Here is a 23612-nt window from a genome sequence, read left to right as displayed (position 1 = left end):
CTAGTGTTGATTCTGCCAGGGGCAGGTTCAAGTGCAGTCAGAGAACCTCTGAGGGTGTTTTCATCAAGACTTCCGAGAGCAAACTCTTCATCCTGCTTAAACATTCAGATAGTTCTAGTGCATCAGTTTTTACACTCTGGAAAGCTAATATTGCACGTAAATACAAAAAACCAAAACCAAACCCCATGGAAACTACACCTGTGTCTTTTTATCTTATGTTGAATCAGAAAAGTGGAACGCTTTTCATTAGGTAATCAGAAATCAGTAAAAATACAGTATTTATTGCTTCCTAGCCTAGAAATCATCTGTCATCCTCACAACAAAAAGAGAAACTGCCTCTGCAGCCACCTTGCATTGGTGTTTGCATCGTGAGAGTGATGAAGGGGGGTCGAGGGGAGCTGAGATCCGTTAGCAGTGTCCCTGAGGTGAGAGCAGAAAGCAACTTTCTGTCCACCATGAGAAATCAACATAAATGCTATCCTTGGACCGATAGAGAAATGTAGGGAAAGTACAAGAACATGCTGCAAGCGTTCTTTTGTGCAATTCCCCGGTGACAGAAGGGTGACATAATGACAATACAGCGAAATACGTCTTGATTTTGTACTCAAGTAGAAACTGCAGCTCCTCTCAAGCAATGAATTCCAGTAACTTAACTAGCTGGGAATAAAGTTTGGAGCAGCAGTCTGGTAAGATTGCTCCTTCTTTGACCAGATCTGAAGTACATCCTGCTTTTGTGTTTACCAAGCTTTTAGCCAGGCCATCTCCTTCTCCACTAGTTCCTACCTCATGTCTGACACTGAGATTTCCTTACTGATAATCACTTACACTCTCCCTGTCCCTTACACTCCTACTCCCTCTCCTGAACCACTTCTTGCTTCTTCAGTTGCACAACTAAAAGCTTTTAAATGCAAAATTTGGAGTTTTTAAAGTCCAACAAAGCTGGTAACTCCATCATTTCAGAAAGTGGGCCCTTTTTCTTCAGCTATTCTGGTTCCTTGCAGAACTTTGCTATTCTCCCCAGGGATACGCATTCCCTGCAACCACATGTGCTTGACACCTGCCACAGCTGTTCAGCCAAGGCGCTTCCTGTCTGTTCCTGTTTTGAGCATGCTGCTACCACGAGGCCGGAAGGAAATTGTTACCTTTTGGCAAGGGCAAAACTCCACCCAGCCATGAGAGGTATTGATACCTTATTTACAATTTCTTGAGTGAAAAGGGCCTTTCTCAGAGCTCTTTTGTCTGTATTTCTCCAGGGTGCAGTCTCCACTACATGGTGGTGTTAGGTCATGGTTGCACTCGATGATCTCGGAGGTCTTTCCAGCCTAAGTGCGTCTGTGATTCCGAAGCTGTGCACGGTGGGCTCCGCCGGCTGGGCGCTGTGGGCGGTCGCGGCGTTGCAAGCACCGAGGCTGCAGCGGGAGCCGTCCCTCCCAGCCTCTCACCCCGGTGCCGCACCCAGGCCCTCGGGCACAGCCGCGGGCCCGCCCTCCTGACGTCGCCCGGGGGTGCTGAGGGCCGGGCGGTCAATTGTGCCCTCAGGCGGGGTAGCGGCCTTGGCTCCGAAGGTTCGGGGGTCCCGGGGAGCGTGGGGCGGGCAGCGGAGGCGGCGGGGCTGCCGTAAGGGCTCGCCTGGAGTCCGGGCTTGGGCTTCGTCACCGCCGCGGCCCCTGCGGGCCCCGGCTTCCCGCACCCACCCTTGGTTCCCCCTTGTTTCAGTGGAAGTGAGAGAAGGCGCCGTCCCTTTTCCTGTACGCCCCTCAGAGAAGCTAAGGGTTTCCTTCTGCTCTCCATCCATCTTGGTCCAGCCCCGCAGGGCTGCTGGAGGGTCCGACTCGCTCCTTTCCCCTCGGCGTGTGTGCTCCAACAGAGTGGTTGATTCAGTGTTAGTACTTTTTCCATTCTTTGTGTCTTCATTACCTCTGATGCTTTCACAGTGTGATGCGGTTCCCAAAGGGGCACGTTTTGGGTTGGGGTTGTGGGGGTGAGTGAGGAGATGGGCTGTTCTGTGTTGGCTAATGCTCGGGGTGACCAATGGCAGCAGCAGAATTAGCCATACCTCTGCAGGTTTGCCTTCTAAAGTGAAAGCCTGTTTGTTTTTAAACCTCTGATTCATCAACGGAACAAATGGAGGGGCTTGGGAACACTCAAAATGTGGTAGCAGTTTCGTGAGCAATGAATGAAAGGTGCTACTGCGTTCTTTAAAACTCTCTCGTAGGTGATGGCTGCTGTCACTGAGGCTTCAAACTCTGGGGGGAAACAGCTTCCTAATAATAGAGAAACTATGATCTGGAAGCCCAGAAAAGGTAGGACAAAACAAAGCAGGTCGTGAATATTGAAACTTGTGCACTACTTGAGACATATACTTAAAACCTTTTGGTGGTGGATGGGAAATGCCTCTTTACTTACTGCACTAAATTATTTCCATGCAGATACTTAATCAATATGAGGTTTTTTTTAAACCAGAACCATGGTTTTTCAATTTTTTTTTTTTTTTTAATCCCTGCTGTGAAACAAGACTGCTGGGTCCTTGGCCCTAGTTTAAAGATTTATTTTCCAACAGGAGTCTGTGGAAAATCCTGATTTGGGCTGGTGCTGTGGTGCAAAGCTATGTCTACTCTTCCCAAGCATCTGAAATGTGAAGCAGCTCTGTAGTGATATTACATGTAATACGTATATTATATCTATAGGAAACTGCATGCATTACAATAAGATTAGCAGTCACAAAGTGCATTTATGTACCTCTCTGAATTATTGTGTGCTGAGCACTTAATTGTTCTTGTTTAATTTCTGAGTGTATCTGTTGGCACTTTCTACTGGTTTTAGAATGTTTGGTGAAGAATATTCCAAATGTTCCTGATGGCAAGTCTGAAGAAAGTGAATCTGCTTCTACCTTTCCCAATCAAGGTGATGTCAGTGGCTCTACTGATAATGGTTGGTACAATATATATGCTGACCTGGATGTGTGGGATAGTGAAGTCTCCAATGTACCTGAGTCTCCAGGGCAGCAAGGTGCATCTGAGTATGAGGTGGAGGACTGGGATAAAGAATTGGAGGAGGCTACATGTGGTCCTTACGGTGAGTACACACTTACTTGGGCTTCATTTGAGTTTTGGGTAGTAGGTGGTTGGAGGTAGGTGCTTTGCAGGAGAACGTGTTTTAGTAACTCTGTGTTCTATTTTGGGAAGCAATTTCTTCTTGTGTTGATGTCATGGATGTGTAATGCACAATTTTGTTGTCAAATACGGAATTTAGGTGGTGTTGTGGAGGTCACGTGAAACTCTTGCTTCAATTGAATTCTTAGGGAGTGGCATGGTAAGGAGGAGAATTCCATGTTTCTGTTGGGTTTCTCTGGTGAAGCAAGTTCTCAGTGGTGTGTCTTTGTTATTCTGAAGCAGAAGAGAAGGGTACCTGGTGTGCAGGAATGTAACTTTTTTTGTGTAAAAATTCTTCAAGAAAATTTAAGGCTGTTCATTATAATGTCTCTATAGAGCACGGAGTTCTTTGGAACAGTGCTCAGTCTCTGAGTATGGTTTGTTGCTTTTACTGTAGTTTTTTTGAGGGGTTTTTGGTTTGTTTGTTTCACTTTGTTTGGTTTTATTGAAGCTTTATCCTCCTAACTGATTGTGCACATGATCCGTCCCATGGACAAAAGTGGCAATGAATAGAAGGAGTTTCACTCACACCTTTAGAGTTGAATTATTCCTCCAGTTTGTAACTTGTTTTTATGGTGACTCACATGTTAAAGAGTCTCAACTTCCCACTGGCCAGGCTGGTTGTTAGCACAGAACGGGTGGACAGAGTTTAGCCAGCAGTCACTGATAACCTGCTGTGTCTTTGTTGATGCACAATAGTACAATTTCCATTTTCTTCTCATTAATGTGTATATTTTTGTAATTAATACAATTTTCTTTGCTTAGGAAATATGAATTTTCTGTTTATTTTAATACCATAATTAAAATAAGCTTTTGTATTTAAATTCCATTGTTTGATAATGGAAGAAAGTGGGAAAGTTTTTGCAGTCTTTCTATAAAACCATTCTTATTTAAAAATGGAAATATAGTGTTGGTTTTTACACTGGGTAATCTGAGAAAAAGACTGTTCCATTTTTGGAGGTTTTCCCCTCTCTTCCATTCTGAGCTTTCATTTTAATCTCTTATATGCTCAAATTTATGGAATGTTTTGAATTTTGTACTGGAACTGTCACAAGTTCTTTTTTTTCCCCTTTATTGAACTTGCTCATCCCACCTGTAGCTCTTTAAATCCTCAAAAATTAAGGCAGCTGTGATTGTTGGATTCAGGTGCTTCTGAAGGATACTGAGTACGAGTGTCTGAGTTGTTAATGGCTACAAATACAAAAATGTGCTTGATTGGTCATCTTACAGCTTTTTAAAGTGTCTTAAGATCTTGCTGTGGTGGCTTGTTTGGCAGTGCTGCTGGAAGGCTGACATGTGGGATATTGTGTTGAGTCCTCTGCTCCTCATGCTCTGGGCTTTTTCTTTGCTCAGTGTCTGCTGGCTAGAAATCTTTATGCTTCTGTTAAAACACTTTGCCCTATTTTTGTGCTAGATTGGTTAAATACAGGCCCATTAGGCTTAATTCTGGCCTAGTGGAAACGTTCAGAGCGAGCTTTTACAGGACCCCACCCTCCCGTTCTGCCCAGTGACCCAGTTCTTAAAGCGTTTCAAGGACTCCTCATTGGGATGGTGTTACGAAAACAGCAGAGAGGGGGAGGGCAAATAAAAGTAATAGGTTTATGAGCCTTTTATTCCCAGGGAAAATGCAAAAAACCTGCATGCCTTGTAAGAGCTGGTGCCAGACATTCTGAGTCCCAGGTGTATCATTAAACTTTCTGGAAAATTGTTTTGTCTGTGTGGCATGAACCTTCCTTAAAATGAAGATGTTGACAAATTCAGTTTTCTGTTTGCCTTTTTTTTGCCTAATTCATGAATGCTGGCAGATCAAATTGAAATAGTGAACTGGAAGATGCCATAGACCTCCATAATAACCTGCAACACTACACCACTACTTTCCTGCGTATCTCCCATGGTTTAAACCTTTTATTTTATCTTCTTTAGATGCTGATGATCTCTCCTGTGGAAGCTTTGAGGAAAATAATCTTTTCGGCTCTTATGTATGGGAAGAGGATTGGTTTTACAACCCAGGCTGTCACCACACACCTTGCTTTGCTTTTCCACCACAAGTTAGAACAGTTGAGAAGGGCCAGTTTGATGATGCTGATGAATGAGGTTGACCCTGGTCAGAAATAAATTTGGCTTCTGAGCTGGATTATGTTCCTCACCCATTGAGCTGTGTCAAGTCCCTTGGCTTTTTTGCAGAGTTGGGCCTGAGGCCAGAAATGTGACACCATTTCCAAGGTTTTGCTTAGACTGTTTCTGAGCTGTTCACAAACTGACCACCCTTGCCCTGGAGACAAGAGTGCGGGTGCTGGCTGTAAGGAGTCACTGCATTTCTGGAGGTTTTGTTTGTATTGTATGTTACTAGTTAATTGCCTGAGGAGAAATATTTAATTTCTAAACTTCAGCTTGTTTGCCAGGCTTCTGTCAGTTTTGTCATGCTGATCCCTGTGTTTTTGTGTAACTTGTAGTTTTCTTTCCTTTTCATTTTATGCTGTCAGATTGGTTTGGATAGCTTTAAAAACTCTCCCTCCTTCAAGCTTCTCTGTTGTATTTCCATATGGTTCTAATGTCCATTTGTGATTCTGATACTGCTGTTTAACAAAATCAGCTGTGGCAAGTACAGAAGGAGTTGTTTTGTGTTTTTTGTGTATTTCAGCATAAAGGAATTACAAACAATGATACACATTTTGCAAATACACGTGTTGATTTATAGGGGGGCCTGCTCCATCTAGTAGGAATGCTGGGTGCTTAAGGCTGCCTCCCAACAAAGATTTCTCCACATCAGACCTTCTTGTGTATGGGCATATTACCCTAGAATCCTACAGTTCTCTTTCTTAAATTCTCATGCAACATCAAGTGTGCAGTGACAAAGAAAATATCTCTGCTTATATATATATATATTGCAGTATATAATCTCTGTGTCCTGCAGCCAGTATTGAATTAAGGTTCCTGATGCTGTTCTGCTGTTTGTGTTGTGGCAAATGAGGATATGGGAACACAAAATACCTCCACAGAGTCCCTAAGAGAATAGCTGGAACGAGAACCACATCCTTCTCACCTTTGGAGTTAAAGGAAATGTTCTCAAATGAAGTATATAAGTGGATTGAGTGGCTGGTCACCTGAGTAACAATAACCTTCATCATGCTCATGTTTCATTAATCGCTTTTATCTCAAAAATGTTTTCATGGCTTTGTGCTGAACTGGAGCACAGTACAATGTTTGGGTTTTTTGGTTTGGGTTATTTTTTTCAATCATCCAGTGTATGGGACCAAAATAATTCATGCACTAGTTTAGAAAGAGGAAGTGAATGTCACAGTGATGTTTCCTTAATATTTTCCTAGAGAGCACAGGAGGACAAGAACTTGTAAGACAAGAGCTTTTCTTTGGCTAGCTTTCAATTCCTGGTTATATTCTGGTACCTAGCAGTCAAAGCAGAGTGGAAGCGTAGTGTTAAGGTTGCAAAAAAGAGGGCCTGGTCTTTTACTCCCATATGATGGAGTAATCTAGGGATTAATATGTCTATCAACACTTCCTCAGTTATGCCAGTAACTGGCTCATCATCTCAAGTGAAAAGGTTGATTTGCAATTATAAATGCAGTATTCATAAAGATAAATTGAGTGCAGATTACTTTTGAAGTAAGAATACACCAGTGAATAATAAAAATTCCTCTGAAAACTCCCTGGTTCTTTAGTGAGCCGGTTTATCCAGTGCAGGCCCAACTGTGGGTGACAAGGCCCAAGACTTCCCTGCAGAGGGCAGCAGAAAATTGTCTGCCCTGCTCGGTGTGTGCTTAGCAGTGTGAGTTCCCCGGGCTGGATTTCTAACACTGACAGCAATTTAGATCAGAGTTCTGCATAGCCCTGTTGTTCCCCAGTGAGGTTGATTCATGGCCCTGATTAGTTTCTCTTTTTTTTTTTTTATTTCACTCTGAAGTTACACTTACTGGACTGAAAAATTTCTCCCATGGCTGAGTGAAGAACATCACTTGACTTCAGGCTTAATATATTCTTTTTTTTACTATGCTTGTGGGAGATATCCCACTGTATTCAATAAAGATGAAACTAATAGAATTCTGTGGAAGCAAACCCATCCTTTGTAGAATTGTTTTATAAGGATAACCAAAAAGTCTTTATAACACCAATTAGGATGATTTTTCTTCCTGTACAGTTCCAAAATTCCGTCAGTCCTGACTCTTCAAGCCATTTTCCATGCACTTTATAAATCAAGGTGGTTTTTTACCCTGTACCTTTAATTGCAATCAGTCTTGTCTGTCTCAAAGTTCTTACTATTTGAGGAGAAATTGTACTGAATGGGTGCCTTGCTAAGCTGTTTGTATTTTAAATGACAGTAAACTTTAAAGATTTGTTTTCAGTTTCCATTTAAAGGTAAAACTGGCACCACCCCCTCCAGCTTTGGACAACCAGGATTTTGCAGCAGAAGTGCACTGTTCTCTCTAGGGGTATGTTGGCAAATACAGCTTTGATCAACTTGGCCCTGCGTGTTAGGGCACGGGCTTGATGTAAAGCTTGATCTGAACACTCTCAAACTTCAGGGGGATTAGAAAACCAGATGCAGGCTTCTCAGAAAGCATCTGCCTGGAAGGATTTGAAACCAAGCTCATGGATTCCCATGTTTCTGCACTACAGAGTGTTTCAAATTCCATTGTGAGTCTTGCACCAAGCCTGTTTTGTGTTGACACAAGCATGTCATTCTAGGCAGGAACACTTGCAATTAAAAACAGCTTAAGGTAACACATGAGCCCACAGTTCACACCAACAGTCAACCCTTCAGCCTGCTCAAATGATTAGAAGGAACAGAGTGCCTATCACAGGGCCAAGATTATAAATCTTGGATGTACACAAGAAACACATTAGCAGTACATCAGTTGGAAAACTTACCAGAAGTGTGAGAAGTTAAATGCTCACACATCTCTAACAAGATTTCCCCTTTCTGTACCCACAGTGTAAGATGCCATTCAAAGGACTGAGGCCCTGCTGCAGGTTAATAGTTTTGCTGCGTTTATGTTGTGGGGGCAGCTTAGGAGTGTGGCATAATAGGTGTCTCACAAGAACAGGGTACAACTTTGAAGCTGCCCTTGCTTTTCTTCTCATTACCCCACTTTGTAGGTAAAGATTATGATACCAGCCAGTAAAGTACTTCAAATTTGCTGAGCAAGGAGTTTTGTCTAAATAGTGAGGTGCTAAGAAACAAAAACAAAGCAGGTTTTGCATTTTCTTTGAACAGCCAGCAAAGAAATGAAAACTTGTTTTGGGTGCATCTGTTGTTTCCTTTGAGACCTACAGGGAATGATTTGCAAGAGGAAGTAATTGTAGGAAGTGTGTTCATATTTCCTGTTGATAAGGTAGAGCACTTAATTCATACATCAGATTGAGACAGTGTTTATTGCTTTTATGTAACCACAAAATCCAGCCCATTTTAAAGTCACTACTGCTTCACTTGCTGGTTTGTCCCATCTTTTAACTGGTCTGCTTTCACTTTTAGACAGAGAAAACGCCTTCACTGTTTGGGGGGACTACGTGAATAATTTCACAGACTAAAGCAAAAATGCTGATGGCAGCAGCTCATCCTGACCATCTGTTGCTTCTGAGGACACCAGTGTAAATCCCTTTGTAACAAAGGTCATTTTGTGAAGCTGGGTAAGTCTCCATAGGCATGGGGAAGGAACTTGTGATACTTCACCCTCTGTGGTTCTGTGTTGCAAACAGAGACATTGGAAGCTTGAATGTTAGAGGATAAATTAGTGGTGGAGTTTTTAGTCCTGGAGTACCAGCTGTTCATAGCATAGCTTCCTAGCTTGGCGGGAGAAACTGGAACCTACTAAAAAAAGCTGCAAAGCACACAATCCCAATAATTGGGTTTAGTGATGAAACCACTTCCTTTAAGCATTTGGAGTAGATCTTCAGCTGGTACAAACTTTTGCAGCTCATTACCCATGCAGAGCCTCTGTCCCTGTATGTCCCTCTATGCAATACCTGTGTCGTCTCTCAGTGAAAGCTCACGTTCAGTGTTTTGTTATTGCTGTGTTCTTAATATAGTGGGCTTTCTTTATGTTACTTTTAGCTCTGTTGGCCTTTACAGAGCAAAACCTGTGAATATGGCTCAATGGCTACATTTATTTCTTAGAAGGTTGTATGGGGGGAGGTTTCCATGTTGGTGTTAGCTAGTTTCAGGAGGAGTAGCTGAAATCAGCCTTGGAAAGTTAACTTCTGTGATTCAGCAAGTCTTGATTCTTTGGCCTGAATTTTTTTAATCAAACGTTTTCTGATCGACCTGCATTTTCTGCAACTTCTGCATTTAAGACCTGGAAACTCTTTTCATTGTCTGACTCAGGAATTTAAGAGTGAGTTGTATATATAAATTGTATATATTTGTGAGCCTGAAGTCTCAATTTATTGTTTTATTTCCCTCAGAGGGAAATACTCAGTCCTCTTTGAGCTATTGGTCCTTAGTAAAACTTCCATTGAGCAACACATTTTCTGTGATATCTGGGGTAGCAGAGGATGCCAAGTTCTCATTGTGCTGCTTTGCAATTTTCATCAGTGTAGCTACTGTGGACTCCTGTTCCAACATTGAACAAGTTATTTAGTATTTCTACATCTACCTCAGGATCTACTCCAAAACATTCCCTTTCTCACTGAGGAATTCCTTCAGTTGCTTAACTCATTCTGGAAAATACAAAAATTATTTTACCTCAGATAAAGTAATATAATTTCACCTGAAATCTTCATCCAGACACCAGAGTAAATATGCCACATTGTAATATAGTTCTGGCTGACTACAGTTGGTTGGGAATTGTGTAACTCCCTGTTCCATGTTACATGCTCATATGTTTCTGGGGAAGTAAATAGGTGTGACAGTGACATTAAACAGAACCTGTACCCTACATCAGACAGTACAGCCTCCTACTATGCAACTGGAGATCCATTTAGCAGGGAAGGTCTTCTAGCTGAGCAGGTCTTCACAGTGTAGCTGACAATAGTATGGTAGAATTAGATTAGCAAGGTCAGAGGAGAAACTGATAGTTCTACCAGGAGCATGGGCAACAAATAAAAATAATTTGGTACAGGAATCTCAGTTGCTGCATTCTCCTTAGAACAGGAGAAGAACATGTAAGGGAAGTTTGCAAAGTCTGTTTCAACTGTAGTTAACTCCTTAAATCACAGACTGAAGCAGGACAAGTAATCTGAAATGAATGCACCAAGGTGGAGTTGCAAATAGCCACATGCTGATTCAGCAATCATCGTCTTGTCTACTGTCCCTACTGGATTTGCTGGAACACCAGACCCCTCCTTGTTCTCAGTGTTATTTTTATCAGTACCTTCAGTCCGTGTTCTTCAAACAGGTCATTATTTTCCAGGTCTAAAACACCTTTTACCTTCTGTTTTGTTTAGTCATGGCTTATCTGTGTCATTCAGGCTTGATTTGTTCAATTGGGCCTCCAACTCTGCAGCTTGCCAGACATCTGCTCTTTTTAGTGGGATTGGTCAGACAATATCAAGACAGATAAATATTTCTCAGGCTGAGACTGCCTGTCTGCTAGATAAGAACTACATTTAGTTCTATTATCTGCACTTGTGTTAGTAAGTGGATTAGGTTAATTTGGTCCTTTGGAGAGAAGTGGGTGAACTGTTCCTCAGACAGATCTGGGATTTGGTTTAAGGACAGGCTTTGTGATGTGGTCTGTAAAGTGCCTTGCAGCCCTGTAGGAATACTTTGTGTGTCTGGTTCCTGACAGCAATTTGGAACGCTAACTTTAATGTTTGTGCTTCTAATTATGTACAGAGGTAAATTCTCAGATGAAAGAATGAGGAGTTTCATCATCTGTCCCATTAAGTGCAGCAGGGTTTCTGTTGTGCAGAGGAGTGACTGCCTGAAACTAGCACCTGATAGCTGCAGCAAGGGGAAGGGTTTCTCAGGCTGCACAAGGCACCTTCTATCCCTCTACAGTGTGCAACTCTGGTTAAAGAATGCATTGATTTCTTAAATGAGCCATGTCTCTGTCATGTCCCTTCAATGTCATTTTTGTCCCCCCCCAGCAAGGGGGTAGATGTGGACATTTGTCCAGCATGTAGCTGGGTGGCTGGTCATTGTTAGAGGACTGGGGAAATTGGTAACACCCAGCCTTTGTGATCCTGACAGCCTCCAAACAAAAGGGCAAAGTTCAGTGTCCTGCTAATGGATTTAACTGTTCCATAATTGAGACTCCAGGTATTTGGGAAATGACCTCTTTTGCTACATATCCTGTCAAGTTTGGGTTAGTTATTCCCATTCAGCTTACCTAGGTATTGGATATTGCTAAGGCTTTAATGCTAGTTTCCACCACAGTTCAGTCCTCCAGGCTTGGCAATAGGATTTCTTTGGTTTCAGGGCTTATCTCTATGGGTTTGTGTTTCACTTTCTTGAATTTTCCATTTTTTTACCCATTTTTTCCTTTTTTTACCCATTTTTTTACCTAGTGTCTGCTTCTGCCTGGGGTTAAATTTAGTTTTTGTTTCTGCCTGTAGTACTAAGACCCAGCAACTGGTGCCAGGTAAAGGAAAGAAAAATGTTCTCTATTACGGCAGCATCCACCTTGTGTAACAACTCGAGGACTGTATCAGCAGTGAGTGTGGGAGGAGGCTGAAATGAAGTAAATATGAGAGAACACAGAGGGTGCAGTAACTGTGCTGATTTGTACAATGCGAATGTGCTTCAAGTTTCACTTGATTGCTTCTTCTTTAATTGAAGCCTTGCCTAATTGAGCTGAGGGCTTTCCCTTCTCTGGTTCAGAATGCCATGTGTCTTTTTTTTTTTTTCTTTATTTGCTGTTTTACCTTAGACATGACACTGATGGGAGAGGAATATTTATTTTTAGCACTTCTTCCCCTCGTTAATCCATGCAAGTTCTGCTTGACGGTTCAATGCTATTCTAAAGATGTAGGCAACAGCTGTTTTCTCCATGTCTTATCAAATATCCTCCATGTTCTAATAATAACAAGGAAGTTTCTTTATTCTTGAATTTCCACACAAGGGATCTCATTGCATCTTTTCAGGGGGACTGCAGTCTAGGAATAGGTACTTGTGGCTGGCTCGGTAGATTCTGCTTTAAACAAATAAGTATGATCGAGGATTTAATATCCATTTTATATGGATTCTGTTGTTACACTTAGGATGGCAGGGTTAATATTTTTAACAGCTCAGTAGTTTTAACTGTTGTCTTGTTGCTTTGGTAAAATAATGAGTATACCAATCTGCTTTGCCATCAGATGCTGTAGGGATGATTTAATTAGACTAATTTCTGTTTTCATTAACACTTCTATTAACTGTGTTTTAATGCTACTGTTTACAGATTCTTATTTTGGGAATTTTTGTCTACGTTTTTTCTCATCTTTTTTGTTGCTTGTTTACTATCACAAAATTGATACTATAAGCATTGTATCACTTGTAAAATTGTCTAATTTTACAGGAGGTCTCTCAGTGATATTATCTGACAAGATGTGGTACCTGCACTACTGGCAATGGTGTCCTCTTATCTCCATGGTCCCTCCCAAAGCTGGGTAGCCTGAACTAGTACTCTACTAGAAAACTAGGACAAAATCATGTGAATTATGGCAGTGTTGGCATATCTTGAGAGACCAGAACTGTCATAATGGCACATATCCCAAATTCTTTCTGACTTCATGTTTTCTGTGCTGATTTTTAAGATCTGTCAGAGATGTGGTTTTCAGTGGAGTCTGTCATGTTTAAGAGTTACCATAATTATCCTGAAAAAGTTCTGGATTTGTGAAATAGATGCTTGCTTTCAAGCTTTTTACAGTCTGCAATATACAAACTGCAGAGGGATGCAGTTTATTCTTAGGCCTAGAAACTTATTCTACTACTTAAGTGCTTAATCAAATTCACTAGTAATACATAGCATGTTTTTCTTGCTTAGCATTCAGCAGTGGATTTAAGAAATCCTTTTGCATGTGGATTTCATTCTGATATAACTTTCTACTATAGCTCAGTGCCACGTTTATTCTTTAACTTTCTATCCATACAGCTGCATGCTTTTAAAATAACTTGGATATTGTACAGGATTTGAAAGACAAAGTGTTTCAGCTACTCCTAACAACTTATGAGAAAGTCACCACAGAACATTGCCTTCTCTGTCTTCTAAAAAAAATGAACATTTGCAAACACTTGGTTTATAGAAAAATGAAGTTGTCGAGGACAATGACAGCAGAAGTAGAAACCACTTAGCAATTTTTTTTGTCAAGGCTCATACGAAAATTATATTTGGAAGAGAACTATGTTGTAAAGCACCTGAGAGGCCACTGCTAGTAAGTGTGAATAACTTCATGTATTGAAAAGCATGGATCTGCTGGAAAAAAGACGGTTTGAATGCCGGTCTGCAATTTGACAAATTAAATATCTGTCAAAATGTATATTGAAAATTACAGTGTTGCTAGGGTTACCAAAGCTTCCTTTGTTCCAGGACTGCAGTGCATTTCACTTCAAAGAAGAATCTCTTATTTTCCCCTCTTCTTTAAGTATAATTGAATAGAACTTTCAGAAGTGCTTTTAATTTGCGTGCATTAGTTGGTGAAACTTGTTGCCAGAAAGGATCAAAAACCCAGAAATATAGCTGTTTCCAAAACATATACTTCTCTTTCACAGCATCTATGAATTAAATCTCATAAAATCATATTCTTTGGTTCTGAACTGTAGAGCAGAAGTGACCATACCTTGGTTAGGAGGACACTGGGACCCACAGCAACCCACTGAGTGTGGGTAAAACTCTTAACAGATGCTATTGTGGGCGTCCTGTGTGTGTTTATATGAGTGGCTGATGCCCAGCTGTTCTTCAAATTGCTGTCGCACTTTTGAATATTTTTGCTGTAACGTACTGCTTTGAGTAGTAAATGAGAAAGATTAAGGAGGAATGACTTTTATGGTCAAACTCTGCCATTATTGTTCCATTAAGGCTCATTTCCTCTGAAGCTGCAGGTGCTGCCACCAACCATGTCATTGTGGCCAATTCATGAGTTTTTGGAAAATACAACCTGTTACTTGTAATGTGGAGAGATGATCATAAGCCCTGTGGTGAGATGCTGTTAGACAATACCTGTGCAGCTTTCCTCATGGAACTCAGTAAATGACATTATTAAATAATATTAGCAAGGTTGTAAAAACAGTACACAGTGAAGGAAATAAAACCAAGGGATTTTTGCTCTGTCATCCTGGAATCTGCCCCACACCAACAGCACATCTGCCCAGCAAAGGTCAAAGATCAAGTGCTTCTGACACTGCTTACTTCTGTCAGGGATTGTTCCCTTTATATGGAGCACAAAAGAGCCTGTGTTGAGGCGTTTCCCATCGTGCCCTCTATGGTTATTATGTAAAGTTGACTCTCTTCTTGTGGCCATACATTTTCTGCATATTATCAAACATTTTTATCCCATGTGAAGTTTCTGCTTATGGTTTTAACATGTACATTTGCGTCTGTGTAAATAAGTAATGGAGGAAAACTGTGTGCTGCGTTAAATCTGTTTGCTTTAGAGCTGCAAAGCTTTGTCCCTCAGGAAAACAATCTGTCAGGATACAGGAAAGCATTCAGTTGTTTGCTTTGAGTGTGTACATCTGGCCAAACCACAGCAATCCTAGTGACACTATTCCCCATTCCCTTCCTTGCTGCCCTCTCAGATGTGGCTGATCCAGCTGGAGGGGTGTGCCTTTCATCCTGCTGCATCCACAGGGGAGAAGGAGGAGGAGGGTGTGGGTCTCTAATGTAGCACTCATGGCCTGATTCATCGGTGACTTGAGCAGGCTTCAGGAGTGCCTGAAGTGAAGGTGAAAACCAAGGGATGAAGTAACACCAACTGTGACTTCTGGTGCAGCTCTGACATGTACATAAAATCTTCTAGTCCTTATATCAAACTACTTGTTTATTTCAGGGTGGTTACTGTACTAGTCTTCCTGAGGTTTATGAGTTGAATGGAAGATGCTTGTTTTAGGTCTTTGTTATCCTTAGGTCCATCTGTTCTGTAAGAGTTGGAGTTGCGTGCTCTTGAGTTGGAGTAAGAAAAAAAACCATATAATTTTGTACACAGAGAAGAAAGGGATTAAATTTTGAAATTGCCACAATAGCCATATCCTCTTTTTAATATTAAATGAATAGGGAACTGCTTATTTAACAGTTTTGAAAATAGCTGAAAACCCTCACAGATCTGCAACATGCACTCTAGATAGATTGTTGTGAAAACAAAATGCTTCCCATAATATGTACCTTTACAAGTACATACTTGGGTCCATCCAGGGCATATTTCTAAATGGGCTTGTTCACCAATACCAGTGTGTTTGAAAGTTCCATTTTCTGGCACTTTTGAATCTGCTCCCTAAACACATTCTGAGGGTTGGAAACATCATGTGGTTTGTATAAATAAAACCACCAAATTGCCTGGGGTGCATCTGTGCCCCTTGCTGTGCAGGCTGGCTGTTTCTCCGCCATCAGCCTGACATTTTCAATCAAGTTTTTAATGGACTCCTGGGGCTCCCCCAGTTTCTGTTCAAGCAGAATCTGGCACCAGTCTACCCAAGTCCATAGCAATGAAAAGCTTTATTTTAGCTTTTGATTGTACAGAAATTTAGTGACGGTAGGAAAGAAATAAACTGGTTGGAGGAGTGCCAGAATAGCAGGAAAGAGCTGTCTTTAGAAAAAATTCATAACCTACATTTTGTTTTGTCAAATTAGGAACTGCAAAGTGTAGGGCAACCATAGATCAGACTTCTCTGTAATCTTTTTCAGATTTTGACAGATTGACAGTTTTAATTAAGAGTGTTTGTTTAATTCATTTTGCCTTTACACCTGAGAGTGTTCACAGGCCTGTGCAGGTTTGGACTGTAATTCTGCAGGTTTTTTTTGAAATATAATTGTTGGTCATTAAAAGAAATTGAAGTAAATGTTGTGAAGGCTTTTAATTTTCATTCCTGTTCAGGAAGTTCCCAGATCCCCTCTTATGCTTACATAAGTTATTTTAAACAGTTTATTGTATTTCAAAACTTCTTGTTTTAAAGGAAGAGTGAACCATAAAACCATAGTAGTTGCCACTTTGCTGTAATTATGGACACCTCAGTTCTAAGTAAAGAAAGCCATTGTGATTGTCTCTCAGGTTTGTAACAGCAGCTGTTGTAATAACTGGTAAAAGTTGAAGTCCTGTGATCTGTGTGGAATAGATGTTGGGATTTTATATCGAGAAAGGTGTCAATTAACTTCCTCTGTATCCTTCTGAGAGTTACAATTATTATTTCTCCATACAGTAGGTGGAGACAAAGACCTCATGAATTTTATCATATCTCCTCACACTGATTTTATTAGTTATGCTTGTGCTCGCCTGATTTTTGGTACTATTAAATCCCTTTATAAAAATAAAAACTATCAAACAATTTTGTTCTAAAGATTGTTAATTTATGTTTACATTAATGCTGTAATTATTTTGCTGGCTACTGTTGATAAATTGGTTATTTCGAATATAAGGGGTGATTTGGAGATTGATCTGTGAAACCTTTCTGTTCAAGTTCAGATCTGTCTTAGGCCCAGAAATTCAGAGGTCAAAGCATGCCTGTGATAGACTTCAAGTTTGAACATATCGTGAAATTCCCAGTGGTATGGAAGTTGGAGTTCTGTGCAGGCTGGAAGATTGAGGTGTGGTCTGCCTCTGTTTATAAAGTGAATTTGTATGTGTATGTATGTTTACATAAATCCAGTGCCTGTTTACAGGTGGGTGTTTACGTGCTTACAGCATGTTTGGCTGTACACAGAATATGGCCTTGGCATCTCTGCCTAAACTTACCCGAAAACTTACAATGTAATTTGGAGTAGTGAGAGCAAATGGGGTGTAATACATAAAGTAGGAGAGATGGTTTTATTCACTTTTCAGAGGGAAAATGAAGTTTTCAAATTTTTCAAATCCATTGGTTGACTATTTCAAGTCATCTGTAGATACATTTTTATTTTAATCTTCTTAAAATCATTTGCACTAGGCTGTTGATGCTCTATAATAGAGGAAGTCTCTGCCATAGGCAGAATGTGTACTGGTTTTGTGTACTGAATGCTGTGTGTACTGAAGTTGACTGAAATAGTCATGCCAGAGAAGGATTTCCAATAGTATGACAGTTCAGGGTAGGTTTCCCATTATTTTGGATGCCAAGCAGGTTGCCTTAGGGAGAGATGGTTTTGTCAAATCTGTTCCTCATGCTCAGCTAAAACTACAATTTAACAAAGCCCTGTGACTTCAGCAGATCATGGTAGGAGTCCCTCTTTCATTGATCTCAGACTGGTCTGATCAAAGTTTCTGTGGCTCTTAAAACAGAGAGTTTACCTAGTGAGGTGTGCTTGTGACAGCGTAGATTCAAGAATGCAAAGTGGAGTTTGATCCAGTAAGGAGGATAGAAGAAGAGAAGAGCAGAGCCCATATGTCGGGGTAAGACCAGACACCTGAACTGAGGAGACATTTCAGCAAACCTTTACAAAGGGATTTTTTGCTGCCTCAAAAAATTTGAGAAGGGTTGTTATCAAGTACCTCTGTTCCTTGTCCGCCTGTGAGGGGAGAAGCTTTGTCTTTTGAAAAGGAATACCTGGGATTAAATTTAAGCAGGAGAATGAGTTGTTGTCTGTTCACTTCCTCATTATGCCAAGTAGCTTTGTGTGTATGGGACAATTAATTTCACTGGAATCCTGACAAAATCTCCATTTCATATGGAAGAATTGTGTACGTCTGATTTTTTACTCGTGGGCAGTATATGCTACAGAAGGTCAAAACGGATGTTATTATTAAATACAGTTCAAATGAAGAGGCAATGAGCAGAGTAGTTTTCCAAAATTAAGACAACACAGGGTTTGGGGGTAATTGATAAAGATGTGCCAAGTCAGTGCCTGCTGCAGTATCATGTCTATTCCTGGTGAGGTGGGTGTTTTGCAGGGCATCTCTTTGAATAAATCAAAATATTCTCCTGTAAACATCAGTGGGAAGCTGAGAATGACATACAGGTGGGTGTGTGGATCTTGCCTCGAAGTGATGCACATAGCCTGTCTTTCCAGTGTCATTCAAGTAGATGCAGAAAGTCTAAATATCCTAACATTGCTTTAACTCTCAAGGACATTCAGCTCTTCAAATGCAACGTGGTATTTTCCAATTTTGACCTACTGAGCTAATTGCAAGGATTGAACAGAAATCCTGACTTGGAGTATAGATGATGATAGTGGGTGAATGTGCAGTCAAACAATGTTACTGCTTGGTACAAGAATTGCTTTTATTGGTCTCAGAATTATGGTTCATCAGAGTTTCTTACTATGCTCCTTTACTCTAAGAGTGTGATTTAATTTAAAATATCCAAATCTATGTAATAAACTCATTAGATCATGAACAGACATAAACAATTATATTCCTGAGGTTTGTAGCACTATTCATTGTAAATCCAGCACAGTGCATCTTCAGCTAGGAATGCTGCCAGGCTTGAGGGTTCTGGAGGAACTGTGCTTTTGATGTATCCATCTGAACTTTGCTAGGCTGAGGAAATAAGATTTTGAGGAGCCCAGAGCCAGATGGGGATGGTCAAACTAATGGTTCATTCTCTGGCTGTATCTACCTGCATCTTCTCTTCGAGTGCCAGAACTAATCAAAGATGTACTCTCTAAGTGAGCTTGTGTAGGAGTGCCCAGGTCTGTGCTCCTCTGGGCTGGAGCTGTTCAGAGGATGTTTCATGGAGCAGGGATGTCTGTAGCTTTTGGACTGAACATGTGAGACCACAGCTTCCTCCCCTCCTCTGAGTACTCCATTGTTTGCTGAGGCTTCCCTTCTGTCTTAACAGAAATCACAACTAAGGAAATAACATTTGTAGAATTTAAATTACATTCTTTTCTATGTGTTGTTAGATGTTCCACACAAAATTGTAGATATGGATCAGTATAAATGCCATCCAATTTACTGGTTTTCTGTATATTAATTTCCCTTATTTTCCTCTATAAGTGCACGTACATAATTTATACATGGTATTATTCATATTCTCTATCAATAGCAAGGATAATTGATGAGGAAGAAAAAACCCAGCAAGCTAGTCTGTTTGGTTATCTCCACACTTGTTTAAAAATGCCTTTGGAAGTGGAAGAATAATGAATGTTGTGCTGTCTGTTAGTTTGATTTTTAAGGTGGTGGCATGTGGATAATCTCTGGTGGGCTTGAAAAATTAAGCTGCCATAGCTGCAGACTTCCAGTGCTACTGTTTGGGGCAGAGAGGTACGAAGAGTTCTAAACACAGAGGTAAGACACTGGGATGGACAGAGTTTTTCATTCCAGAGTATAGTTTAATGTTTTTTTTTGGCTTTGCTGTTCCTGTTGGCTTACATCTATAGGATGAACACTGCTCTGTGAAAGGAAGAATGAAGTGTCAAAAGTGGCTGGAGGGAGACTTCTTTGGAAGTTAGTGAATTTGTGAGCCAGTAAGTAAGTGGGCAAATGCAGTGTTAACTTAGAAGGAAGTAAATTTCATTTGAGCATGTTATTTTGTTCAAAGAGGGCCAAATCCTGAGAGATACTAAGGATTAAGTGTTTTTGATAAAATGTTCTTTTGTAGATTCAACTTCAAGTTGCGTTGGGTTTTCTTCTCCAGATATGCATAAGATTTGGCTCTGTCTGTGATAACTAGTTTTGCTCAATTTACCAAACTGCTTTGTAATGTGTGACTCAAATGCACGTAACATTTGCCTAAAAAATTGTGTTTTGGGAATGAAGGCCTTTGCTTGAGGTCTCTGCTATAAAATCTTTGCTGAGGGGCAGGGAGAGGCTGTGAGTTTTTTGGCGAAGTTAATAAAATGTGTGGATTAGTGAAGTGCTGATTAGTGAGGTTCTATTGTCGACAGAAGCATTCCTGCCTTAGTTGAAACCCAGATGGAAAACTGCCCGCCTCGATTGCAGAAAATGGTTTACGCTGCTAGTTTGCTGGAGTTTGTTGCTGAGGTTGCAGCAGAGTGGATCTTACTAATGTCTCGAAGTGTAATTAACTCTGTTGTTCAGTGTAAATATTTGAATACTGCTTGTTCGGTCTCTACAGGGGCCTGTTTAAAACAATTTTTGCCAAAGAGCTCAAAGGCCAGTAGGAATGTGTGTGCATTAATAAACTTCTCTTTGTCCTGGACTTGATCCAGAGCTTATAGAGGGCAGATAGGATGAGATCTTCCCATCTCACGTATTTACAGTAGAGCTCAGAGTGCTTGATCAAGGCTTCATTGTGCTGTCATTGTGCCCAGGGTTTAGTTTAGATGTGAAACACTGCAGGACGTGGACACAACAGTCAAAGGGACTCAGGGTGCTGGAAGGGCAGAGGGAGAAAAAAGGAATAGAATTCGTGAGAAGAATAGTGAACTCTGTTATCCTTACTTGTTACATAAAAATGATGTTTTTTTTAAGGTGTAGTGCTTCCATTTTTGGTCCCAAGCATCAGCTTAAATGCTCAGAATGATGCTTAAAAGGTCAAAACAATACTCTCAGGGAAATAAAGTTACATTTCCTTGCAATCATCATCTTTTTTTGGGGGTAAAAAAATTTTGCTTTCTGCAAAAAGTTTTGTCTGTTTTTTAGAAATAAAATCCTTATTTCTGCGATCTGAAGTACTCCTTTCAGATACAGAGTGTGCTTCCTTTATGAAATGTCAAATTGCTCCCAAGATATTACATGTTACATTCTCTATGTCTGGACTTCCCAGAATGCCTATTTTTGTGCTGTCTCCCAATTCTGAAGACTCTGGTCCTGCAAGCTTAAGCAAGAAAAGCTGTGGCAGGGTAAGAATGCAGCCATTCAGCAGCAGATGGTCATCTTCCCTGAGCCCAGCCTACAACTTCCTTAAGATCCACAGTGTTTCCGAATGAAAATATCTCTTCTGCCAAAGGGGATTTTTTTGTTTGTTGGCATTTTGAATTTTCACCAGAAATGCCTTCCTATTTATCTCTTACGAGCTCTGCTTCTGAGCAGCTCTCCTCAGTTTCTGCAACAGTGAAGATGAGCAGGATTCTGCAGTAATTGCACAGCAGGGGAAGCAGCACTGCTCAGTGCTGGGAAATGAGGATCAAATTTTCATTTTATTTCTGCCTTGCTCTGGTGATGTTCTTGGTAATTCTGTTATCCTGTGTTAATTTCTACCCCACTGTAAAATATGCTATAATATTCACACTTATCTCCTATGGATGTTATCAATTTTATTATTTTCTGTAAATTACATTGAGATCCTTGGATCTTAAATCACTGATTGTTCCTGTTAATGGGATTGTCCAACTTGATCTTCAGATCACTGTCAAACTGCAGACAGAGATAAGCAGCACTTTGGAGATGTAGCTTTGAAACTGCTTATGAATTCACTTTTTGTTCCCTGAAGATGTAAATAAACACCAGGATCAAAGAGGAGTGTTGGAGTGATGGCAACGCCTTTGCTGTAGCTCTTGGTCCTGAATGCCTGGCTTCTTCTGAAGTGAGATCCATAGGAATCTGTTGCCTCAGCCTGGCTCCTGCAGTCTGTGTGGATGAAGTTCACTGTGGAGATGTGATTTTTTCTTTATTGCCCAACAGAAGTCAAGGGAGCAGGACAGGCTGGGGGAGCTGGCAGGAGCTGCAGGAAAGCAGCAGTGCAGCTGTACTCCCCCTCCAGGGAATGCACTGCTCAGGTGTTGGTCAGTGCTGCACCTGCCTGGGAGCTTGCATGGGTGACATCTGGACAGTAGATCATGGAAATGCCCCACTCAAAGCATATTAAAAAAAAAAAAAGGCCAGAAATGGGAAAAGATGGCAGAAGGAGGCTCTGTTGAGTGAGTGGTAGCTGTTTGGTGCAGTAGCAGCATCTCTGCCATCTCTTTCTAAGATGTCATTGGATGCCAGGTACACCACGTGCCCTTGAGTTGCATGACAATACACCCCAAGTCATTAATGATTTATTTTTTAAAGCTATGCTGCTTCCCTCATAACACCTCTGGTGTGAGATTACTTGCTGCCAGAACTTTGAGGACAGATTTATTGAAGACTTGCAGACTGAGGCCTTGAATACACACCTGGGGTGGTGCCTGTTTTCTTCTTTAAACTTGTTTGTCTGGAGATTATGAAGGGTGGGGGTGGATTTGGGTTTGGTTTCGTTTTTTTTTAAAGTAAAGTCCCCAAGGTAGCAGTAGATACATACTCCTAAAACCAAAATAAAGAAATAAACAGAGGTACTGTCCAGGATTAGAACTTCAGCTGGCATAAATTTTACAAGCCATTGCAAACTATCACATTGTACTGAAAAATCTGTTCCTTTTCAAGTTAAATCTGAGCATGTACCCGGAATGCTTCTGTTGGGGTTTTAGGAGCTCTCCTGGTTTTTTTTTTTCTGTTAAAGGAATTTTGCCCATACATGTTGCCAGGGGGACAAATGGCCAGATACTTAAGAAAAACAAGAGCTGGCTGCTCTTTTTGTTTCACCTGGGTGTGTGGGCAGTTCAGTCTCCGGAGTTTGGACGGAGAGGGAGGCTGCTTTCTTCGGCTGCTTTTCCTTTTCTGCTGGAGAAGCCCCGGGATCCCAAGCCCACCTTCCCTGCCCTGCTGGAAGCCGGGCCGTGGCCGCCCTGCCCGGCGCTTGCTTTGAGCCTTCGCTACATTGCAGCCGTGCTCACCCTGCCTGCCCAGACCTCCGGGGGGGGTTCCCCGTTTGGATACATCGAGTCTGCCACCCGGGATCTGTGCTCGTCCCTGCCGTTCCAGCCTGCTGTTCCCGAGGGTCTGGCCGGACACCGGGATCAGCTGCCCAGCGGTTTGTGAAGCCTTTGTTCCATCCCTTCCCGGGATCCCAGGGCACCAGAGCCGCGTGCTTCCCCGAGCTCGCTCCGGAGCGCCCCCTGCAGCCGCGGGGGAACCATCGCACCTGCCCTGCTCACCGGGAGCCGCCAGCGCCCCTGCCGGCTGCGAGCGGAACTGCACCCGAGGGGAAAGGGCCTGACAGCCGAGAAGGCTGGCACTGGGTTTGAGATTGTTTGCTGTTACTGCCATGGTTATTGCTGTTTGTTTGACTGGTTATACACATATGGATATATAATAGTAAAGAACTGTTATTCCTATTTCCCACATCTTTGCCTAAAAGCTCTTGATTTCAAAATTATAATAACTTGGAGGGAAAGGGGTTGCATCTGCCATTCCAAGGGAGGCTTCTGCCTTCCTTAGCAGACACCTGTCTTTCAAACTAAGACAACTTCACAAGAAATAACTGACTAATCTTTATTGCTGAAAATTATCACAGTACTTCCTGGGATCTGCATGAACCGTTGGCATATCTATTAAAAAATCTCGGAGAGAGGAGCTGCTGAGTATAGTTGCTCTGGGGGTTGTAAAGTCCCTGTGTGGATCTTACTTTTGGATAGAAATGCATCATGACTTTTAGCATGTATATCATACCCTGCTGCTTAGGGAACTGTAGGCAGAGAA

At 41.4% G+C, this 23612-nt stretch overlaps 1 protein-coding gene across 1 annotated transcript; it reads left to right on the top strand.

The window, feature by feature from the left end:
- The first annotated feature begins 77 nt into the window (after positions 1 to 77).
- Positions 78 to 21930, top strand: COPRS (coordinator of PRMT5 and differentiation stimulator). The gene is made up of 5 exons (XM_010407422.4): positions 78 to 1565; positions 1717 to 1882; positions 2216 to 2303; positions 2824 to 3075; positions 5076 to 21930. The coding sequence occupies exons 3-5, from the start codon at positions 2219 to 2221 to the stop codon at positions 5243 to 5245; spliced, it is 507 nt and encodes a 168-aa protein (XP_010405724.1). The 5' UTR covers positions 78 to 1565; positions 1717 to 1882; positions 2216 to 2218; the 3' UTR covers positions 5246 to 21930.
- Positions 21931 to 23612: the final 1682 nt, after the last annotated feature.

This window comes from Corvus cornix, chromosome 18, assembly GCF_000738735.6.
Source record: "Corvus cornix cornix isolate S_Up_H32 chromosome 18, ASM73873v5, whole genome shotgun sequence".
Lineage (NCBI taxonomy): Eukaryota > Metazoa > Chordata > Aves > Passeriformes > Corvidae > Corvus > Corvus cornix.
This window is presented reverse-complemented; position numbering and strand designations above follow the sequence as displayed.